We start from the raw sequence: 24,508 nt of genomic DNA, 5'->3' as shown, positions 1-24,508 counted from the left end.
ATGACCGGATAGTGGTAAGTTAACTACGCCTTACCTGAAAGTCTAAAATCTTGCTGCCAGGCATGACTTGCTGCCTGGCGCTTTACCTGACTGTTATAAAGCAAAAATGGTCCTGACATACAAGCACACACGTATTTACATATACCGTATTTGATGTTTCTTGAGTGACAATACAAGTGGCTTTAAGTTTACTGCAGTTATACTAGATGAATGTAAGAAGATCTTTGCTCTTTAAACTCTGTATATGTCCACCACATCGGCAGTACAGAGCAGCTTCTGTTTCATAGAAAGAATTCCTCTGATGGCTTCATCCACAATGACAGACTTTATGCCAGGAGCTATTTAAACAGTTTACATCCTAACATAGTAAGACTTAAAAGGAGCTTTGCTTTGTTTATGATGGACTGGGAGCACAGAACTCTCCTTAGGCTGAATAAGGTTGTACAGTAGTTTTACACAAGCGATCCCTAACAGTCTTTGCCATTATAGGCAATGAGACTTTCTGAAATGTTCCATTTACTGTAGCAGCACAACCATTTTAGCATTTTTCTTTTATTAATGAGCAACTCCAGGCAGCAAGTGAAAAGTGTTCTATTTCAATCAGTTCTTTCCCTACAAAACAATATCAACCTTAAGACTGCCAAAAATTGGCATCAAACTTACGTTAATAGCGGAGCATCAAAGTCCTTACTATGTTTTACAAAGAATATGCAATTAGACAAAAAAGACAGACGAAGCTTCCCACACCAATTTTTTAGATCAGTGGTCTCCAAACTGCAGCCTGGGGGCCGAATGCAGCTCTTTGCTAGCCTTTACCCATCCTTTGGAGCACTTTTCCTCTCACTGATGCAAGATGCTATTCCTCCCACTGACACCAACATAGGAATAATTCCTGTTACTAACATCAACAACGGTGCACTATTTCTCAGATTGACACCAACAATGGGGCATTATTCCTCCCACTGACACAAATGATGAGGCTCTATTCCACCCACTGACACCAACGATGGGGCACTATTCTTTCCACTAACACCATCTATGGGGCATTATTCTTCCCACTGACACAAATGATGGATCACTATTACTCCCACTGACATCAACGATGGGGCACTATTCCCCCCCCACTGACAACAAAGATAGGGCTTGATTCCTCCCTCTAATACAGTGGTTCTCAACCCTCCTAGTGCCGTGACCCCTTGATAATATTTCCCAAGTTGTGGGGACCCCTAACAGTAAAATTATTTTTGTAGCGTGGGTTGTCAGCACCCAAGGCAAGACAAGTAATTTGCGCCCCTAACCCATGGACATTTAGCGCTCCCTGAGTCCTTTTAATGGCAACTATAATCACAGGTAGTGTAACTCACTGTGTCTCCCAATTTGTGATGTCTCATAGTAGTGACACCTATGACGAAATCAGGAGATGGGGTCTCCTCCAGCCCCTCCCCCTTTACATTCCTCACCAGTCAGCTGACCTCTAGTCTCTGCCACCCCAGCCATGCCGTGAACTGAATGGACGCCTGCGAAGAGGCTGATGGGCAGCCACGGGCTCCAGGAACAGCCCAGCTGGGCGGCCACAGGCTCCAGGGATAGCCCTGCTGGGCAGAAGGCTGGAAGAGAGGTGCGGGCTTCAGGAACAGCCCAGGATTCGGTGACCCCTGGCAAAATCATCATTCGACCCTCGAGGGGGTCCCGACCCCCAGGTTGAGAACCACTGCTTTAATACCAAAGATGCCCTGTTCACTCCCAATGATGCCAGAGCAATTTCAACTTCCAATGGCCACAGCCCAGCCCCAGCTAAAGTCTAAAGGACAGTAAACTGGCCCCTTGTTTAGAACATTTGAAGACCCCCGTTTTAGGTGCTTCTCAATGTAAAGGTGGGTTTGTAAAAGTTAACTTCATATTAGGGGGTTGGCAAGGACTAAGTTTAGTTTGTAGTGCCAGGGTAAGTTTTAGGCCTTATTCACACTGCGCTTAAAAAATGCCACTTTTACAGGTGTTTGGCATTTTTTTTCAGCCTGTAAAAGCACCTGCCAGCCAGCAAGACAAGGGGTGTAACTGCCGCATTGTTAGAAGTTGGAGGTGAGTAACGACCAATTCACAGCAAAATGCTTTGCACTGGACAGCCTTGCCCAACGCAGCCCACCACATAGACAAGCTAATTTGCTTTATGTCATATGTGTTTTGTCTTGTTGCGGTGGTGAGCACCGAAAGTACCACATGTACTTTTTTGTTCACAATGCAGCTCACCAAAGTGCGTTATGATACATTTGCCATTACCCAACGCGCTGCAGTGCATAAAGGTGAATGATCTGTTATTTGTTCACATTTCAGTAAAGTTATACAAAAAAACAAGGTAAACACCGGCACTGTTTAGTGTTTACTTCATTGTACACATTGTATCCTGAAGCAGCAAAAAAATGTCTGACCATTATGGAAAATAACTGCAGGACTTGTGTGACTTAGGTGACAAAGTGGTTAACCCCCTCACATTCTCTTTGCTGTGCTATCCAAAAAAAAAAAAAAAAGGATGTTGAGTGCTGACAGGCAGAAGCTATTCACAATGTCGGAATTCTACATAAACAGTCCTGCTAGTTGTGTACTTAAGTTAAATGAGACATGCTGCTTTGATCTCCCTTTTTCTCTCTCTGTGAATATAACTGGAGTCCGGCCAAGTTATCGAATGCACCATTTTAGGTCTTTGCTATATTGAGGGGGTGAGGAAGGATCCGCTGCGACCTCAGTAAACAGTGTGTGCGTTCCCGGGATCTGTGTACATTGAGTTTGTTGAGGCCTCACCCACCAGGTAGAGTTTCTGTCAGCTGTTCTATAGTATTAGGGAGACAGGCCAGTTTCAACATGGCAGACACCTGCCTGGCGTGTATAGACATTGAGACTCTGGCCTTCCCTGAATGGCTTTCCTCACAGACTTTGATGTATAGTGATGACATTGTTGGTACATTGTGTGGATATGTATATACAGTATATATATACATATACCAAAATAGAGCAAAGGCTCATCTAAAACTGGATTCAGAGGAGGTGGACTTAACCCTGCATGTTTTGGAATGAAGGAAACTGACAGATAGGCCCCATAATTCCTAACTAGAGCTGAATATTGTTTATTGCATAGGTGCCATCTTGTCATAATCATTTCCAAGGCCGCTGTTACTGTGCCACAAAATACTCTAGTTCCAAATTTTGATATGAATAGGTGATTTTAATTAAAATAATGGACAGCCTTGTTAACGAAGGGCAGTTGGTTTTTGGGAAAGCAGGCATTTTCAGCCTCATGTGTGAAAGTGCCAAGCCTTCCGACCCTGAATTTCTTACCACACTTCATTCATGTCGGCAACCATTGTTAGGCCTTTGGCTGTGGTAGTGGAGACAGACTCACTGCAACATATGAGATGCCCCATAACATTTCATGTGCCGAAGTACTCTTGGTGCAAAGTCCCCTACCTTGTGTTGTGGCTTGTGCAGATAGCTTCACCACCACTTTCAGCATGTTGCCGAAATGTAGGAAACCCTGCTGATGGATGAATAACTCTTGCATGACCCAGTTTGTACAAATTTTTTTCTGATTTCTTCGAGTGTCAGTGCGCCACATTACTTAGTGATATGTAACTATCTCAGAGGGCTTTGAGATCATTATGGTTCATAGTACTCTTACGTTTATCATAGACACTGTAAATTCCTTTACATTTCCACAAAGGAACTGGCCAATCTACATGGCCCTCTTTGGAATTTCCGCTTTGTAATTATGTTTAATGTGTTAATAAAGTTCACTTTGAACTGAATTGCGGCAAATGGTCTCCTAGGAACTATTGCTCCATCAATATGTGAGCCATATGTGAATAACAAAGCTCAGACCTTACTGATTGTAAGGACCACATTCCTTTTACATTCCTACTCATCACCAACAAGACTATTATAAATACACAGAGAGATAAAAAGGAATATTCAATGTGATATATATATATATATATATATATATATATATATATATATATATATATATATATATATATAGGCATTTGTATGTTGTGAGCTCCACTAAATATCACATTCAGTGAAACCTGATGGCTTATTGGACATTTTCCACTCTCCCATTCTGGTTCCCTAAAGGATAATTCTACTTTTAGTAAAGTTATCCCTTAAATGACTCCATTACCCTATTACTTGCCCCTCAAAGTCTTAAGGCCCTCATATATGGATCTAATTTCTGTTGATTCCTGCTGAATCAGCTGAAATTTGAGCTGTGGGTGGCCTTGCACCACCATTTAAAAACTGACTGAGCCCTACGTGTTTGGCAACCCTGGCTTGACCATTTCCCTCCATCTCAAATGACCTCCCATAATCACACTTGGGTGGTGTAGAACCCCTGGTGTATTCTGTCCCCTGTATCCAACCATTTCCTCCCCTCTTTTTTTTTACTTTCTGTCTCCTTTCTTTTGTTCTTGGACTTTTTTTCTCTCTTGTTTCTACCTTCTCTTTTTGTTTTTTTTTTGTTTTTTTTTGGGGGGGGGGGGGGGGTTAAGCTCTAGATGAGCTATCCTCCCTAACTTAGGCAGTGACCATTCACTCCCCTTCCACCCCCTATCCTTTTTTTTGGCCAGGCCTGTGGACTGTAGGACTCTGCCCCGCCCCCCCGGCGCCCGTGTCATTGGATTTGATCGACAGCAGTGGGAGCCAATGGCTGCACTGCTATCAATCTATCCAATGAAGAGCTGAGAAGCCTTGGAGAGAGCGGCGCGGGATTGTGCCTGCAGAAATTCGGGGCTCAGTTAAGTAGAACGGGGGGGGGGCCGGATACTGCAAAGTGTTTTTTCACCTCAATGCATAGGATGCATTAAGGTGAAAAAACACAAACCTTTACAACCCCCAGGTGGAAAATGAGCAGGTTTCGGTGCTGCCAGCTTCATTATCCTGGAAATAGACTTTAAAGTTTTACTTTATTGTTTTAATATTGTATGCTGTTTTCCAGAAGCTCCCACATGTAAGTCCTGAAATCACTTTACCGTAAAATTCTCAAGATTTGCAAATACATTATAGGCAATGCTGCACCAAAAGGCATCGAGTCAGCGGGGTTGATTAACTAAAGGCAAATAGACTGTGCGCTTTGCAAGTGTAATTGCAATAATTTTTTTCCCAGAGCTTAGTGAATGCGGTGAACCATCACTTTGTAAAGAATACCCAATCAGGTGCAAGGGGGAAAAAAAATGCATTTTTGCTTGCACATGACTGGATGATGGAAATCAGCATTAAGCTCTTGGGAAAATGAGTGCATCTGCACTTGCAAAGTGCACAGTCTATTTGCCTTTACTAAATCTACCCCAGTGACTACTGTGTATGTGGGCAGAAGCCATGCAGTAGTGTGGGCAGGGATACACACAATATAAGAAAAAAACATTTGCTAGGACAGCCCATGAGGAGTTAAAATGATTGTAAAGTCTTGTTTTTTTTTTAGTTAAAAATAACAAAGAAGTCATACTTACCTGCCCTGTGCAGTGGATTTGCACAGAGCAGCCCGCATCCCCCTCTTTTCGGGTCCCTCTTTGGTGCTTCCAATGTAGATACTTGCCAGCACACCAAGGATCAGCACAAGGTGGTGTCCAAACGATTTCGTTTATTGCATGACGCCACCTTGTGCTGATCCTTGGTGTGCTGGCAAGTATCTACATTGTAACTTGAACCAGTATCCAGCTGGTTGTTGCTGCAGCACCCAACCTTTAGGGTCGGTTCACACATGGGCAACACGACTTTAGCGCGACTTTGTACCGCGACTTCAACGCGGCTTCAGCGCGACTTTAGCGCGACTTTAGCGCGACTTCGGCAAATTACGAGGCGACTTGAAGTCGCCTCCATGACAGGCGACTTTGCCTGTGGCCAATCACCTCTCTGGGAGGGAGGGGGGGAGGGAGGGGTTTTCTCTGCAAAGTCGCTTGACTTTACAGAGAGATCCGACTTGCAGGCGACTTACATTGAGTTGAATGGGTACAAGTCGCCTACAAGTCGGATAGAAGTAGTACAGGAACCTTTTCTGAAGTCGGAGCGACTTCAGTAGTGTCAATTAAGACGCTCCCATTGCCTACCATGTTAATCTAAATACAAAGCGACTTGGGGCGACTTGAGGGCGTACAAGTCGGATCCCAAGTCGCCCCAGTGTGAACCGACCCTTAGAGCTTATACCAGGAACGTGTGCGATGGGAATATGAAACATTTCCTCTTTGGTGCTCCCGGCTCCTCCCTCCTTTTGAGTGCCCCCCACAGCTTGCTGTGGGGGCACCTGAGCCGAGCCTCTGCTCCCTGTGTCCATTCAGACAAGGAGCCGCGGCCTGGCCCTGCTCCCTTTCTCTTCTCATTGGCTGACTGACTTTGACAGCAGCGGGAGCCAATGGCGCCATTCTGCTATCTCAGCCAATGAGGAGGAGAGTCCTGGGCAGCTGAGACATTCATACAACATCGCTGGACCAAGATGGGGCTCAGGTAAGTATGAAGGGGGGCTGCTGCACACAGAAGGCTTTTTATCATAATGCATAGAATGCATTAAGGTAAAAACCATTTGGCTTTACAAACACTTTAATTTAAAAACACATTCACAGCTGCTAGTGAGGATTTTTAGCAGGTAGTAAAGGGCCAAGTGTTGAAATAAAAATACGTGCAATTGTTGAGTGTTATAATGCAGTTATCCTGCCTTTGTTACGGAATATGTACTGCATGTTGTAAATCCCATTATTCTGCATCCTTGTAACTGTCAGGAACTTTTAGCCGCTAAATAGAATCTCTGGTAATGTAAATGGAAGAGAACACGCATAGCAATGAGATACGGAGCTGCACATGACCCTAGCTATGCTTTGATATACAGGATCTTCATCACTTGCTACGATGGCATCAAACAGCCTTTCTATGTGTTCGGGGAGTTTGTGTTTGCATTGGCAGGGATTGCAATTTTCGGATGGGGCCCATTAAAATTCACAGTGGAAATATACATTGAAACCACCCAGCTGTTCAGCGAGACAGGTGGACAATCCAAACTGTTTTTTTCTTTTCAAAGAATTGACAGCACAGTTGCTTCCCCCTCCCAGATCCCAATACATTGGCACGTTTGTATGCAGGCTGACCAGCTACATTAGGTTAAAGTGAAAAGTGTTAATTTAGTGTAAACCAAGGCGTGTGTGCAATAATGAAATATTGTGAGGTCGCTAACTTCATTTATTATTAGTTGTTATAGTAGTCAGTTGTTAGGTCACGCTCTCTGATGTTCGAACAAGCCATTACCACTTAAAAGAGAAGAATGGTTTTTTTTTGCAGAATCATACTTACCTAGATGCTGCATTGGTACCCCGCCAACTCTAATGCCTCGTACACACGATCGGATTTTCCGACAGCAAAACCGTGGATTTTTGTTCGAAGGTTGTTGGCTCCAACTTGTCTTGCATACACACGGTCACATAAATGTTGACCAACAATTACGAACGTAGTGACGTACAAGACGTACGACAAGCCGATAAACAGGAAGTTCAATAGTCATGTGATATCTCCATTACGAACGCTAGTTTTACAAGACCGAACGCTTCCGGCTATGATGATTGATTCCGAATATGCGTGAACTTTTGTGAGACGGACTTGCGTACACACGATCGGAAAGTCCGACAACAAAGTTTTGTTGGCGGATAATTTGAGAGCCTGCTAGCCAACATTTGTTGGGGGAAAGTCCGACGGCAGCCGTTGGATGGAGTATACACACGGTCGGACTTTCAGCAAACAAGCTCACATCCAACATTTCCCGTCGGAAAATCCGACCGTGTGCATAAGACTGAGAACCGAGCAATCACCGCGGATCGCTCGGTTCTCAGGGATTCCTGAGCAGAGCTGGAGACTGTCTGTGGTGGGGGCGGGAGCGGCCGTCCTAGGCTCTCAGTGGCTCGTTGAGAGCCGGGTGCCGGCGCAGGCGCCTGGGCGGATCCAGATTTCATTGTCGCAGTCTTGACTGAGCCATGACAGGCTCTGTGACATCAGCCGACAGCGGGCTTCAGCCCGCTGCCTGTTGAAAACAGGTCACAGGAGTGTAGAGTGATTCTGTGATTCACAGGAGCAGTACAGCCAAACGAGCTTTGGCTGTACTTCTCCTTTAATAACCAGAAACAGGTAACTACATATTGAATAGATTAATGCATATTTAAACCCAAGAAAAAAACACAATATTTATGCATGGAGTTTGCATGTTCTCCCTGTGCCAGCATGGAGTTCCTCTGGGTACTCTAGTTTCCCTCCAAACTCCAAAGACATGCTGGTAGGTTATTTGGCTCCTATCTAAATTGGCCCTAGTATGTATGAATGTGAGTTAGGGACCTTAGATTGTAAGCTCCTTGAGGGCAGGAACTGATGTGAATGTATAATAAATATGTAATATATATGTAAAGTGCTGCATAAATTGACGGTGCTATATAAGTAGCTGTAATAAATAAATAAAATAATAATATATTGCAACTTGGCAGTTCTTCGATGTGGTGGCTGCGTTAATTTTCTTCTTCCAGGTTTGTATTTTTACCTGGTTGTCTTGCTAGTAAAACATTTCCTATGCTAAGATGACAATGCTCACTCACCATACTTTAATCTAGGAGCAGGGTTGTCGCCCTAGGACAGGACTACAGAACCTCCCTTCTCCAATCTTCATAATATAGATTAGATTGTAAGCTCTAAGGAGCAGGGCCTTCTAAATCCTACTGTATTAAAGTGTATTGTATTTGCACTGTCTACCCTCAAGTTGTAAAGCGCTGCATAAACTGTTGGCGCAATATAAATCCTGAATAATAATGATAGAGTGGAGGTGTTTTGCAGTCCATAGAGATAGCTGGGGACATTGTAACTGATATGAGTGCAGCACAGGAAGTTATCAGCAAAAATTTTCTGACAGGATTAATGGATATTCTTTTCACTTATCAAACAAATATAACTAACAGTTTTCAATGCTATATTTAACTGACCAAAAGGGAGCAAAAAAAGAGAGGTTAATTGAGTTTATATACACTTTAACTGTGTGTTCGGAGTGTAGTTTCAAAGCAAATCCTAAAGCCGTCCATAGATGCTGTGATTTTCTTTCCTGCAACTACAGATTGCAGGAAAGAAAAATAAAGATAAAAATTGCTCCGTTCCCCCATCAACACACTCATTCACACACTTAGCAAGTGCAGTTGCTCCAGAGCTTAGCAAATGAGATGAAACATCACTTTGCAAAAAATACCCAATCAAATGCAAGGAAAATCAACAAAAAGACAGCATTTGTGCTTGCACATGATTGAATGATGGAAGTCAGCAGAGCTTCCCCTCATTTACTAAGCCCTGGAGCAACGGTACTTGCAAAGTCTATTTGCCTTTAGTAAATCACTCCAATATGTGTACACACAGAAAATGCAACATACCTTCCATTTAAGGGCGAAAAGGGCCAAACTAGACCCTTTTGTGAATTAATTTAATTCTGTACAGCAGAGATCAGGCTATCATACTTTTGTATGATGTACTGGAATAAGCTGAACAGATAGCGGTAAGAAATGCTCATATTTTACTGGTAGTCATGTTGGAATTTTTACATAAACAGAACATTCCATGACTGGCTGAAAGTAAAATATGAACATATTCCACTGGTAGCAATGAATGCTATGGGATACATGAATTAAAATAAATAATGATTATTTTCTGTCGGGTGCCTGTGATGAAAGCAAGAGTAGGCAAATGAGTGTTTGGAAATCATTCCTCATCGTCCTCATTCAGAAGGCATCAAATAATGAATGTGTGCCGTGATGAGCAATCAGGATGAAGTGCACCATAGGAAGCAGTTGGGAAACATTAATGAAAATCGATAATTCACCACTTGGGATCGTGGCTGCCCAACGCTACATTGGTGGTAATATAAATACAGCCAGAGCTACTGAGAACTGGATTTCCCATCATAGAACAGAAAGTCCAGGTGTTGTGTTTTTGAGAAGATCTGAGAATAAAACATTGGAACCAGAGGGAAAAAGGGTCATTCCTTGGGCCTCATCACATGGGTTTGACAGTCTAAAAGGCATTAGATGTCTTTTTTGTTCTTTTATTGTAAATGGTTGAAATATAAAAAAAGCTTTGAACTTGAGGTGTTTGTTTGACTACATGTATTGGGCGAAAGGCAAATAAAGAAATTTGGTCATATATATATATATATATATATATATATATATATATATATATATATATATATATAATGTGCAGATAATGCTGGTCAGTAAAGGCGCTTTGTAAGGATCCTTTCATGTAGGTGATAATAGCAGCTACTTTGGGAGTCGCCTGTCTCAACCTGGGTTTCTCCAAAGCAGCCTTTCTCCACATGGGTTCCTCTGGAGCAGCTTTTCTTCACCTGGGTTCCTCCAGAGTAGCCTTTCTCCACATGGGTTCCTCCAGAGCAACCTTTCTCAACCTGGGTTTCTCCAGAGCAGCATTTCTCAACCCGGATTCCTCCAGAGTACCCTTTCCCCACATATGTTCCTCCAGAGCAGCCTTTCTCAACCTGGGTTCCTCCAGGGCAGCCTTTCTCAACCTGAATTCCTCCAGAGTAGCCTTTCTCCACGTATGTTCCCTCCAGAGCAACCTTTCTCACTCTGGGTTCCTCCAGAGCAGCCTTTCTCAACCTGGATTCCTCCAGAAAAGCCTTTCTCCACATATGTTGCTCCAGAGCAGCCTTTCTCAACCTGGATTCCTCCAGAAAAGCCTTTCTCCACATATGTTCCTCCAGAGCAGCCTTTCTCAACCTGGGTTCCTCCAGGGCAGCCTTTCTCAACCTGAGTTTCTCTAGAGCAGCCTTTCTTAAAGAGGTTTAAGCCTTTCTTAATGAGGTCCCCTCAAAAAAACCCTGCAAGACAAAGGCATAATGAGCTGGTATGCATCGCAAACTAGCTCATTATGAAATACTTACCTTAGAACGATGCCCTGCAGTGCCACCTGCACTCCGCTCCCACGGCCGACATCTTTCCTGGAGTTACTTCCGGGTTCACGGGCTCCAGCGCTGTGATTGGCCAGAGCCGCGATGACGTCATACTCGTGCATGTGCCACTGGTCACGGCACGAGTCCTAAAGAAACGGCACGAGCGGCCGTTCCTTCAGTGTGCATGCACTGATGACTTCGGCGGCAACGTATATAGTAAATATCTCCCAAACTGTGCAAGTTTAGGAGATATTTACAGTACCTACAGGTAAGCCTTACTATAGGCTTATCTGTAGGTACAATTAAAGAGGAAGACTTTACTTCCTCTTTAACCTTTTTAACACAGGGGCACCCTTGAAATTACACTTGAAATAACTTTCCGGTCTCAGGGAACCCCTGCTAAATATGACTGTAGCTACAGCTCATGATACATTAGTGTGATGGTCAGTGGGCAGATTGCTCCTTACAATCGTGATCATTGGGATGAATTACCCCCTTACAGATAGCTAAAATAATAAATGGTGTCAGTGGGAAATTATCTGAGAGGCAGAAATTGCTCAACGAACCCCTAGCAAACTCTGGAGGAACCCTAATTATTGTCAGGGGTTCCCTAAGACCCAAAGTTATTTTAAGGGTTCCTGTGTGTTAAAAAGTTCAGAAAGGCTGCTTTGGGAGACATTCAAAATGCTTAATAGATGTTTGCTCATCCATTTGTTTTCTATTCTGTTCATTTGATGGCACACTCTGTTTTTTTATTCATTTGTACATCCCGTTTGTATCAATAAACATTAAAAAAAAAAATGCTTACTAAATGCCTTGTTTAATCGTGAAAGTGCAAGCATATGTTCGTACACATTTGCTTTGTAGACGAGCATTTTTCAAACAACATTAGGCAGGTGTTGAAGCCTATGGACACTTCCTGACTTTTGGAATAGGACTCTGTAGAAAGACTTCCCAGGCGCATTTACAACATTTGGAAAGCATTATAGAAGTATCCAATGTTGATTTTCTGGAGGAATTGTTAACATAGCTGGTTGCTGACAGACGTCAAGAAAGCTTGACATGTCCTCGCTAAAAGTGTCACAAATGTGTGTCAACGCTTGAGAAACGCAGGCTCTAATAATCGCATTGGTTTCAATCTAGTGCATCTTCCACTAAATGCCCAGCGGCGACACAAATCAATTGTTTGTGGCTTAATGAATATGTCCCTCTTTATTGGAGTCATATATAGATAGTGGGTCCTATTTGCAAGGATATTTATCTCATCACTCCGGTTTTAGCAATGTTAGATTCTCCGAAAGGTGGAGTTAAGTTTTAAAATTTATTGGACGATAATGATCACAGCAATAATTCCTTGTGTCACGAAGCCTGCTTATTTCCAATTCGGTCATCCGAGAGTCTGTTACAAGCATGTGTATGTGCCAGCTTGTCGCTGAACATACCAGAGCCGCAGGATATGAGCCGCTATCTTTACGTGAAGGAGTTTTAGTTGCAGTTAAGCAGCTGATGTATTAAATATATACAGTGATAAGCCGCTGCATTAAAAGACAAGTTTCCGAGGGTAATTATGTTGACTTAACGATAACCTGGACTGAGTATCTATTAATCTGTTTATCTCCTTAGTAACATTAGTGTAAGAAATATTTTTGTTGTGTGGTTGGTTGTCTTTACTTATATACGGTAATTCTGTCCTGTGCTTCCTGTTTGATGAGGTTTTTATTACCACATGGTGCAATTTGGTTTTTATTTCTTATTTCTTGTATATTGCAATTGTGGCAATTTGTGATTGGATTTTTTGCTTATGGGGTTGATTTTTAGTGGTGCTCCAGTAGTGCCACAGAGGATGGCAGTTGGATGACACATTTGTGGCTTATGATGGCCTGGTCGCACTGATGAAGCATACAGCCACGGTTCTGACCTTATCTGGAAAACAGAAAGTTTTCATAGGGAGTATCCAAAGACATGTTAGTAGGCTCCTGCCTAAAATTATCCTGCTGTATCAGCTTCAACTTTTTTGGGAAGGCTGTCCACAAGGTTTAGGATGGCCTGGCTCGCAGTCTCCACTCTAATTAATCCCAAAGGTGTTCTATCGGGTTGAGGTGTGCAGGCCAGTCAAGTTCCTCCACCCCAAATTTGCTCATCCGTGTCTTTATGGACCTTGCTTTGTGCACTAGTCCAAATCATTTAACGGAGGGGGGATTATTGGGTGGGGTTGTTTTTAAGGGGTTGGGCTTGGCCCCTTAGTTCCAGTGAAGGGAACTCTTAAGGTGTCAGAATATCAAGACATTTGGACAATATCATGCTCCCAACTTTGTGGAAACAGTTTTGGTGATGGCCCCTTCTTGTTCCATCATGACTGCGCAACAGTGCACAAAGCAAGGTCCATAAAGACATGGATGAACGAGTTTGGGGTGGAGGAACTTGACTGGCCTGCACAGAGTCCTGACCTCAACCTGATAGAACACCTTTGGGATGAATTAGAGCTGAGACTGCGAGCCAGGCCATCTTATCCACATCAGTGCCTGACCTCACAAATGCGCTTCTGGTAGAATGGTCAAACATTCCCATAGACACACTCCTAAACCTTGTGGACATCCTTCTCAAAAGAGTTAAAGCTGTTATAGCTGCAAAGGGTGGGCCAACTCAATATTGAACCCTACGGACTAAGACTGGGATGCCATTAAAGTTCATGTGCGTCCCAATACTTTTGGTAATATAGTGTATATTTGTGCATATGAGATTAGGACCATAAGCTGGCCACATACCAATAGTTTTGTTTTTTCATTCAACCTGCAGGCTAAACAAAAAATAACTGGTTCCTCCATCCACGATATACAGCAAAGAAATTAATCTCCCGCTGCAGCTATTGTATTTGGACAGCTGATCCCACCGGCTGTCAAAACACCCATGCAGCGGATATATTTGATTGCATGCAGCTGCTATTTGGCCCAAAATCTTCCAGCAGACTCCTTGATTGAACACTCACCTTTTTGTTGAATGAATCGGGGCCACCCACTGATTGAATTTCTGTCGGTTCCTCAGGAAGTTTGCATAGCCAGCTTTAAGCAGCCCATAGATTATGCAATTTTCTTTCCTTCCACCAGTGGAAGAAAGAAAATTGCTCAATTCCCCCATCAACACAGTGGGGGAATTCCTCCCACAGTGCTATTGAGTTCTGCCGGTGGGGAGCCTTCCCTGCTGGTGGAACACAATGTGGTTGATTTACTAAAACTGGAGCGTGCAATATCTGGTGCAGTTGTGCATGGTAGTCAATCAGCTTCTAACTTCAGCTTGTTCAATTAAGCTTTGGCAGAAAAAAAAACCTGGGGGCTGATTGGTTTCTATGCAGAGCTGTACCAGATTTTGCACGCTCCAGTTTTGGTAAATCAACCCCAATGATCACTGCTGGTGGCTATAGTTGCTAGGGTTGGGTCTATCAAATTTCATACAAATTACTTAGTAGCACAAAATGATACTTGGTTCTGTATTATCTGAATGGGGCGGTATAGGGAGGTGAGTAGAGGTAGGGTGTCCACGTGTCCCGGATTGCCCGGGATTATCCGTAATCTATATTTGTGTCCCGTGTCCCGGGCACCTTCATTTCGGGACAATGCAGTGTCCCGGAATGAAATAAGGACTGCCTGCCACTGTAATAAAAGATTGCCCAACTGGTTGCTAGGGCCGCCCCGCCTGGCGTGTAGCAACCAGTGACGTCACATTTGCAGAGTGTCTCAGTATCAGAGCAGAGGGAGGCGGCCGGCCGAGGGAACAAGGCTTTTACCCAGTACTGTACTGCGCTCTCCGAATCCACCCACCACCTCTCCTCCGCGGCAGCATCAGTCATTTCTGACTCCTCCGACCTCCAGTGACCTCTCGGCGCAGTCGGCGGGCGGCGGCATTCTGCAGTACCACTGCTGGCTAGCCTTAGATCCACGGCTCGGCTGTTCCCGGTCCCGACCTCCCGCAGTGCATTGCAGGCTGCAGCCCACGACATCTCCGACCTCCTCCAGGCTCCTCCTCCTCCCGCCCGAGCGGCCCGACTGCCGGCCTGGACCAGGGAGTGATTGAAGAGAAGACCGGCGCTGAAGTCTGCTTACCACACCACCAGACCAGACTGAGACCAGTCCAGATTAAAAGGTGAGGAAATGGAACCGGAGTAAATCAGGTGACAAATAGCAGCAATTGACACTGGCAGCTTCTGATGGGGCACAGTGCCACAGTCGCGGCAATTTATGGGCACACTGGCAGCATTTGATCATGGGGCACAGTCGCGGCAATTGATGGGCACACTAGCAACATTTGATCATGGGGCACAGTCGCTGCAATTGGTTGGCACGCTGGCAGCATTTGATGGGGCACAGTAGTGACAATTGATGAGCACACTGGCAGTATCTGATGGGGCACTGTAGCGGCAATTGATGGGCACACTGGCAGCATTTGAAGTACAAAGTATGCCGCTGTCACTAAGTGACTTGATTTAAAAAAGTATCAAAAATCATCTTTTTTTGAGGGGGCGTGGGTCCGGGGGGGTGGGGGTGAGCGGTTGTCCCTGAATGGCAGTTTGGAAATGTGGTCACCCTAGTAGAGGGTGAAATCAAGGGACGGTGCTCAAAGGTGGGTAGGGGGCAGAGATGAAGGGTGACTTAGAAGGGAGGAATTCCTACACCTATTTCTGAGAAAAAAAGACCCTGGATAGATTTAATATCGGCTGGTCCCTGCTGAACTGTTCTAGATTTGATCCATCTTTAGCCGGTTTTAGATTGTATGCTCCTTGGAGAGCAGGGATTGAGGTGAAGTATCTAAGGTGCTACGTAAATTGTTGGCCTTATATAAACATCTATAATAAAATGAATAAGAATACATCACAAATGATTGATTTCTCCACTGAGATCAATCTACACAAGTGGGGGGAATTCTTAAAGACATATCTTAGTTTGCCATGTTTACCATTTCTAACCAATTGAGGCTTGCCCATTTTTTATTTTTTTATGGGTACCTTTGGAATATATAAGCAAATATACTGTATGTTGGACGTCCAGGAACAGACATCTTCATATACATTTGCTAACTGAAATAGTTCTACTATTCATAGCCCAGCCGGTGCTGGATTTCATTTTCTTTTCCATACAAGGAAATGAACACATAAATATTGCCACGGGAAGCAATATTTTCATTCAAGTTTATCTTCTTAATTTTTTTTTTGTATAGTCACCTACAATGTGAGTTTGATTGACTGTGATTGGCGATGCAGTGAGTCTTTAATACTGTAATTGAAGTAAGCCACCTAGGAATTGATGTTCGTAAAACTGGTTCTGTCCATTTTTTATTAAGTACCTATCTGTAATCTTGTTTGGGGACCGGTGCCAGTGGGTCCGACGTGTGAAAGACAGTAGGCAGCCAAAGGGCAGCGATTCAGCAAACGCGCTTAAAAAAGGTGTATCACATTTCCACAAAGTGCAGCGTAGGCGCATCACACTATGAAGACCACATGAAGTGTCCGAATTCATGTTCATGCAGTTTGCTGGCTCAGCGTTGACAAATATCTAAAAATTTTGTCGCTAAAATAGATAAAACATTGACGAAACACAAAGCAAAGAGTAGTATGGCCTACTAGCCAGCAAAAGGAACCTTGCTTTTTTTTAGGGGTACTCCAGTTGTCTTTCACCCACTTCATTCTTTCTAGTTGGGAATTCGAATGTAGCATTCTTCCGAAGTTTATTATGAAATATAAGAAACTGCTAAGTGAGACAACTCTCCAGCATCTACCTAAACCTCAAATATCAATTTTTAATTGGCTGACCCTCTTTTTGGGCCTATTCTGATCAGTGTACTTGACTGCACAGCATAAAACCCAGGATCTTGCTGACAGAAGTTGGCAAGATCTTGCACTAATGTTGTTCAAATGCTGTCTGCATGTATCAGGGCCGAAATCACACACCCAACACGCAGAGAAACATAGAAATGTATTCATGAAGACTTTAATGGTTGCTAAAAGGCCCAGTTTAAATGTGGGACATACAGTATATGTCAATAATATATTAAAAGTATAATAATTCATTGACATTGTCATTTTGGTATCTACATGAATGTCTTGTTATTTTTTTGTAGGTCCTCCACGCATTAAAGACAGAGTAATTCACCGGCAAACTGTAAGATTGGGAAGGACTATAAAGCTTCTCTGCCCGGTAGAGGGTGACCCCCCGCCTCTTACAATGTGGATAAAAGATGGACGTTCAATCCATAGTGGCTGGACAAGGTTTAGGACTTACGTGCAAGTGCTGAAGATTAAGGATGTTGAAAGGGAGGACGCTGGAAGCTACATCTGTAAGGCCACCAATGGATTTGGAAGCGTCAATGTGAATTACACCCTCATTGTTATAGGTGAGTGCATTGGAATATATGTGTTTCTTGCTGCTGCCTATTATCTTGCAGATAGAAGAACATACTTCTCCTAACTGGTCTAATTTGTTGACCTTAAAGGTATGAGATTGTAAAACTGGGACTGGCTTACAATAATTTGTATTAATGCTTTGTTCCTATCTGAGTAGACTTCTGGTAGTGAATAGGCAATTTAAGTATTATGATAGACGCAAGTATCCTAGGAAGTCAATAGTATCCACATTATACAGATGGTTGCTTCCTTAGGTTGGACATTGATGGACACTATCTGCAGTGCATGGTTTTAACTAGTAGAGGATAAAATTGTAAATGTAAGTGGGGAAGGGGCAGTACAGTGGTTTAGTGGTTAACACTTCTGTCTCATGGTACTAGGGTCCTTCGTTGGAATCTAGGCCAGGGCGCTGCATGGAGTTTGCATGTTCTGTCTGTGCTTGCATGGGTGTTTCCCAGGCACTCTGGTTTTCTTCCACTCTCCAAAGGCATGCTGGTTGGTTAATTGGCTCCTTTCTAAATTGACCCTTGTATGTGTGTACAAATGGGCTATGCACATGTGTTATCACAGTCTGCATGTCAGTCCTAAGCCTGAGCACTTGGGAAGGTTGAGGAAAGACCTGGAGACCTACCTCATAAAAGCCGACAATAAAATTCTATGGAGTAAAGCTGCCAAGTGTATCAGACCTGATGCCCAGAGAGCTGATTCATAGAATTTCTGATATACTGTATATTTTGTGGGGAAATGCATTATCAAGGGATTAACTCAGCAGGAGTCTTGAATTACTGTGTTTTATATCTCTGATAATGGATCCCTGAATGGCGTTACAATTGGTGTCAGTGATAACCTAGCAAAAGTGTATGTATCTTTCCTTGGATAGAGCAGGAAAAGGGTTAGAGCTATTGTCAAAATTGGGGAGATTTTCCCTTACTTCTTGCTATAACAGGAAGTGGTGGTAAACATCTCCATGAGGGGCTCTGACAAAACCTAACACTATCCAGACCTAAAAAAATGTCTATAGTTCATTTAACAAACCATAGGATCTGATGTGCCACACGTGTACCAGCAGTTAAGTACCATGTCTTTTAGATTAAAATAAAATCTAGCACATTGTTAATAGCTCATCACTATCAGAAACGATGCCTTGTAGTGCTAAAAAATGATTTCCCTCTGAATGCTTTCAGATGTTGAGTCCCGATACCTCTACTGGATAGACTGTGTATTGTGTTTTGTACTTATACATGTCAGGAGATAATTTGACCAGAGTAAGCCTTTGTCAGGCCTGTGTCATCAGCCATCAACCCCACCTAAGCAAATTGCAGCGGTAAAGTAGAATTTTCTCTTTAGTTTAGACTTACGAAATGAATAAAACCTGTTGAGTTTCATTTTGTTGGCTGGAGAGATTTTCCTTCACTTACTGTTTTAGAAGCGGAAAGTGAGAGGGAATCCCCTCCTAGACAATTATTACTATCATTTTCTATTGGTGGCAGTGGTGATCGGGACAAATAGAGAGGGTTAGACACAAACAGTATTAATATCCTGCCAGGGCTTCTAACTTTTTCCTACACTATTAAAAAAATGAAAAAACATACACTTTAAATTCATATCTTATTTTACATTGGCAGTGGTTGGTACTGCCATCCGTGTGTCTGTTGGAAGATGTATCCCCAAATTTGGAGAAATTCCCATCATTTGGCACTTGTCACCAGGATTGGTGTCACCATTTGGAGATTTCCTTTCACTTTCTTTTTTTGGAGACATCTGTCGCCAGGACTGGAAGTGAGGGTGCAATTCCCCAACAAAGACAAAAAAAAAAAAATGTTTTTTTGAAGGAATTCCAGTAGAAGATTCCACTTGTTTTTGAAACAATTCCATAACAATCATTCTACCCAAAACTGATGTAATTTTTTGATAGATACTAAGGCAGCCATTCTCAACCTGGGTTGTGTGAAAACCTAGTATCCTTCGAGAGGTTGCCAGGGGTTCCTTGAGCTGTGGCTGATTGACCTTTCTTCTGATGATGCCTGCATAGTTACAGGGTAAATGCCAGTCGCCTGAGAAAGCAACATGACACAAATGTCTTTTTAGCTGTGTAATGCCGCATACACACGAGCGGACTTTTCAGCATCAAAGGTCCGACGGTCTTTCCGACGGACTTTCGATGGAGTTACAACGGACTTTCGAATGACCGGACTTGCGCACACACAAACGAACTAAAGTCCGTTCGTTTGAACGTGATGACGTACGAAGGGACTAGAATTAGTTCATAGCCAGTAGCCAATAGCTGCCCTTGCGTCCTTTTTTGTCAGTTGGACTAGCATACAGACGAGCGGATTTTTTGACCGGACTCGAGTCCGTCAGAAAGATTTGAAAAAGTCAGCTTTGAAAAAGTCAGCTGAAGGTCCGATTAAGCCCACACACGGTAGGATTGTCCGACGGATTCGTTCCGTCAGACCAATCCGGTCGAAAAGTCCGGTCGTGTGTACACGGCATAAGGGTGGCATTCTGATCACCAATGTAAGGGACGACTTTCTTCTCACTGACCACAAATGGTGAAATATTGCCCACTGACCCCTAATGAATTTGTTTTAGCAGGGGTTCCCTGAAACCTCAAAATAATTTCAAGGGTTCTTATGTGGTTAGAAGGTTGAAAAAGTTGATAAATAATGGTTTCTTACACCTTTGTAGGCTTGTAATGGCCAATATCAGGGGGTAGATGTTCAATTTTCAATTTATTTTATTTTATGGAGAATTCCAAAGAAGTAGAAATCCACCAGGATTCAGGTACAGCCTTCACTTGTAACTGAAATATCACTTGTCCTTTGGAGATTCCAGATGATAGGTCTTTAAAACCCTCTAGCTCCATTATCAGAAGATTTGATGATTTGACGCCTAATGGCTTCTTATAAATCATCCATTACATCTCCCACTATGTCCCTCTGAGCAGCGACAACTGGGCTGGACCTGTTATTTCTCTGCGTGTGTCTAACATATGCAGTAGTGAACCTTCTTTTGCATTGACAGGTTTTATTTGAAGTGAAGCCTTCATGCCAAAGTCTTGTGCTCCAGTAATGCGTTCAGGCAGTGTGTCTGATTCCAGCGATTGATCTACGCTGGATGGGTCGGGTAAGCTCCTCTATGTTCTGTCCTGGCTTTTGAAGTCCGGGAGGATGCGAGGGGTCAAGCCATCTGATTTCATTAGTGAGGGTTTAAGCTGATGTTAAACAACCACCTCTCTAATTGATACCGGGCTGGATCTGCTGCAAACACAATGCTGGCAAATTTTAAGATCTCCGATAGATCTGCAGGTTATGCAGATAAACAAATTGTTAGCTGATAAATTTGTCCTGTCCTAGATGCAGGACTGTTATTACAGGTGGTTGTATATTGGACAAGTACTATGGGGCAAATACTGTAACAGTTTTGGATCCACTTTGGATCCTAGCATTGATGGCTGACCACATCTTTCAGTGTATGTTGTCATCAGTCGTGAGTATTATAGCTCTCAAGTTCCAGAAGATCATCAACATTCTTTAAAGTGTAAACCCCAACAATGAACTTCTCTTATTTGCTCTCGCTGAGTCTGTTAAAATGGATCTCCACCCAACCACCTCTTTTTTTTTTATAACCCCCGTTTAACTAGGAGGTGAAATATGCACATTTTAAGATACTCACCCATCCAGTGGATCCAGCATTGTCCTGCTCAGATCCTCTCATGCCCTGCCACAGCTTGCCAGCTCTTCAGGGTTCGGTAGGTGCACCCCCCCCCCCCCCGATGACACGCCACTAGGCCCGCCCCCTCCTCCCCTGTGAACATACATATCCCAGGAGGCACAGCAGGCACTGTACATGTCACCTTGGTGAATGATGTGTATTGGAGGTGGGACCAAACCCTTTTTCTAAAATAAAGGGCATAAAAAAAGCTGCTGTACAGGTAGTGGAGGTGTGGGCAGGAGGCACTTTCTGTTTATGGGTGAAGATCTACTTTAAATATATAGCATTGAAAGAATTTTGGTATATCTGTTTGAAACGGTAAGTACAAAAAAAATTCTTCAGGGCTGTTCTGTGCCCTTTGAGCACTCCCTATGTTATCTTAAGAAGTCTATTAAGAGTGATTCCGTAGTCTAGCAAAGGACAGTGGGCAGAGCTGACACCACTATTGTCAGTTTACAACAGAGCCGATTGCATTACTGGCAAATTATTATTTTTTTGGTTTGTTTTTTGTTCTTGCAGGGTCTTTAGAGAAAAAACATGGGGAGATGTGCATGTATTGCACATATGTACTACATATATATTTTTTTTTACTTTTCAGTACAGAAACTTAATTTTTTTTTTCTTTACTTTTAATACGTACCTAAAAGACTGTTCTCCCCGCTGTGATTTCTGTGATTGTAAACAATCACCTTGTAAAACAACCCATTCAGTTTAAAATTGAACCCAAAGGCATAACATTTGTGAATAGATATAAAAAACATTATAAATACCTTTTTAAATGATCACATTCCCTCTGTTCTCAGCTACGTAAGATCTGGGGGAGGAGAAGCAGCAGTACACTGAGCTTCCCAGTGAAAGACTGTGCAGGGGGATGGGTCATTGGGGGAAAGCAGAACTAAGTTCCCAGCACAGCTAGAGAAACATGGTGTGCTCCTCTGCTTAGTGTGGTTCGTTTTGATAGGAAAGCAGAGGGACTGGCAGGAATACCAGGGATTTCACACATAAGAAGCAATACAAAGAGAACAGGAGACTTTCTCATATAAGTACATGGTACAGCAGCCACATATCAGGTATATGAAATGTTGGGGTAACAAACACTTTAAGCTGGCCCTACACTAGTAGAATTTAGTTTTTTTGTTTTAAGGCCTCATGCACACGGCTGTAAAAGGCACCCAGAAATTTTTTTTATTTTTTTATGCTTTTAAATGCAGTTCAGAGGTAGCCTGTGTAGCTATGCATGTTAAAGCGGAGGTCTGCCCACCCCTGCAAAAATTAAAAGCTAGCAGCTGCACACACTGTAGCTGCTGACTTTTAATAATCGGTCACTTACCTGTCCTGGAGTCCAGCGATGTCGGCACCGCAGCTGATGTTTCCATCAGCTGTCAGGTGCTGCCGCCGCCATTGCCGGTAAGGGAACCTGGCAGTGAAGACTTATAGCTTCACGCCGGGAACCCTACTGCGCATTCGCGAGGCCCCTGCTCCTCTCTCCTACTGGCCCGGCAGCCAAGGGAGGAGGAGGGAGCCTGGGCGGTGACGGCAATACTTGTGGCTGAGGCTCCTGGAAGTGGGAACAGGATACCTGTGAAAGACAGGTATCCTGCCCCCCCTCCCCCCTGAAAGGTGCCAAATGTGGCACCGGAGGGGGGGGGAGTACAATGAGCGGAAGTTGAACTTTTGGGTGAAACTTCACTTTAAGCGTTTAGATCCATATTTTAGGAGCAGCAATATGATCTGCATAATTATCTATTTTCAGTCTGCTCCGGGTCCAGTCACATGATGCTGCAGCTACATTGTGTAAAGGAGTGCTCAACAAGGGCTCTGAATTGTAGGTGCTGTCGCATCACCCATAGGCTCCCATAGCCCAGCCATTGTCAGTGCTCCCTCCTCTCCCCTGCAGCAGCTGCTCACCGATGCAGGGAAGCTGGAGCTGCAGGATCATGTGACCAAACTGAAGTGGATTTAAAATTAAGTATGCAGATCTTTTTTTTTTTATATAGGTTAGGCAGGATAGGTGGAAGATGGGGGGGGGGGCTTTTTTAAGAATATACATAGTTAGGCTTTTCTTTCACTGTTAGGAGTCTTGTTTAATCAGATGGTAACATGTGGCTGGCATGGTTCTCTTTAGGGGATATTTTTATTTTCTTCCAATGTTCGACTGTGTTATATATGAAATACTAAGGATTTTGAAAGGCACCATTCGCCTTTTTTTACAACCCTTAAGGGAGCATTGATGGCAGCCACAAGCACGCGGAAAGTGTCTGTGTGAAGCCGTCTGTCAGACTGAAGTCTCCACAATGTTGTTTTCTTTGGTAGCACTCAAGGCAGATTTGTGATGGTTTACTGCATTTGAGTTGGTTCTGATTTCTTGACAGGCGAAGGAGTAAAAACTGAACACAAACCTAGAAGAGCCGTTACATTCGGGTTTTTAAAACACTCATTTTTCAGTGTCTGAATTAGGAACTGCATGTGTTGCCTTTAATGACCAGAACATTCACCATCTGGGTGCTATGGACACTGCAGACAGTTGTTCCAAACATCGACTGACAAGGCTGTTCCCGACATGAGACTATATGACTTCTTCTATAGAAGGGTATTCCTTGCTCTCACCTAATCTCACTAATCCTTACATACCTTTCGGTAGTTTGGAAATGAGTATTTTACCATAAAATTAGAAGTTTCACCTTGTACTGCTTCCCAGTGTCCTAATAAAATATTAATAGGAAAAGGGACGGGTTAACCTGGGCTACTCCAAACAAAAATACCCAGTAACGCCTGTGATGATGCAGGGACTCGGTACCCAGTAATTGGAGACAAGTTAAAGCGGGGGTCCACCTATCTATCGTTTTTTTTTTTTTTTTAGTTCATTCACAAACTTTTCTTCTCAGCATTACATACTCACATATTGTGTGTAATATGTCCGCCTGTGTCAGATTTCGTCAGAAAGAATAACTTATATTATTCACTGCAGGCGGTTTCCATCTTCATTGTGGGCATTTGAAGCCCACAAGCATTTATTTCCTGGATGTGGTGAATGCTGTGCTCCCAGCATTCACCGCTCATTCCCGCACATGCTCAGTGGCATCCTGGGAAGCCTGAGACTAGCTTCCAGGAGTCTGGGAGAGGCTAGAAACACGCCTACTCCCACGGGAGGAGAACCAGGAAGTGCAAAGAAGAATAGAAAAATAAAAGGTAATTACGGCGATTTAAATTTTTTTAAACGGCATGTCAGCATCTAGGCAAGGAAGAGAATACATACAGATATTGTTCAAAATTTGGGTGGAACCCCGCTTTAAGTTGTATTAAAAAAAATATATTTATTAAAGAAAATACATAAAATACAGTCACAACAAGACAGTGGAGAATTGTTGTAAGTAATATCATTGGGTTAACCCCCCTGGCGGTATGATTATTTCGGATTTTAGGTGCTGAAAGCAGTACAATTATTT

General features: G+C 43.2%; 1 protein-coding gene across 6 annotated transcripts in view; it reads left to right on the top strand.

Moving 5' to 3' along the window:
• The window catches only part of FGFRL1 (fibroblast growth factor receptor like 1), a 229,521-nt gene that overhangs the window by 112,992 nt on the left and 92,021 nt on the right, over positions 1-24,508 (top strand). For 4 of the 6 annotated variants that reach the window (XM_073610959.1, XM_073610956.1, XM_073610957.1 and 1 more), the window contains one exon: positions 17,066-17,338. The exons of the other annotated variants lie outside the window; for them this stretch is intronic. In XM_073610959.1, the coding sequence (XP_073467060.1) occupies positions 17,170-17,338 (169 nt within the window). In that variant the 5' untranslated portion in view covers positions 17,066-17,169. The remainder of the gene's footprint in view (positions 1-17,065; positions 17,339-24,508) is intronic. 6 annotated transcript variants of the gene reach the window in all.

This window comes from Aquarana catesbeiana, linkage group LG01, assembly GCF_042186555.1.
Source record: "Aquarana catesbeiana isolate 2022-GZ linkage group LG01, ASM4218655v1, whole genome shotgun sequence".
Taxonomy (NCBI): domain Eukaryota; kingdom Metazoa; phylum Chordata; class Amphibia; order Anura; family Ranidae; genus Aquarana; species Aquarana catesbeiana.
Note: the sequence above shows the minus strand (reverse complement) of the source record. Positions and strands in the feature narration are given on the sequence as shown.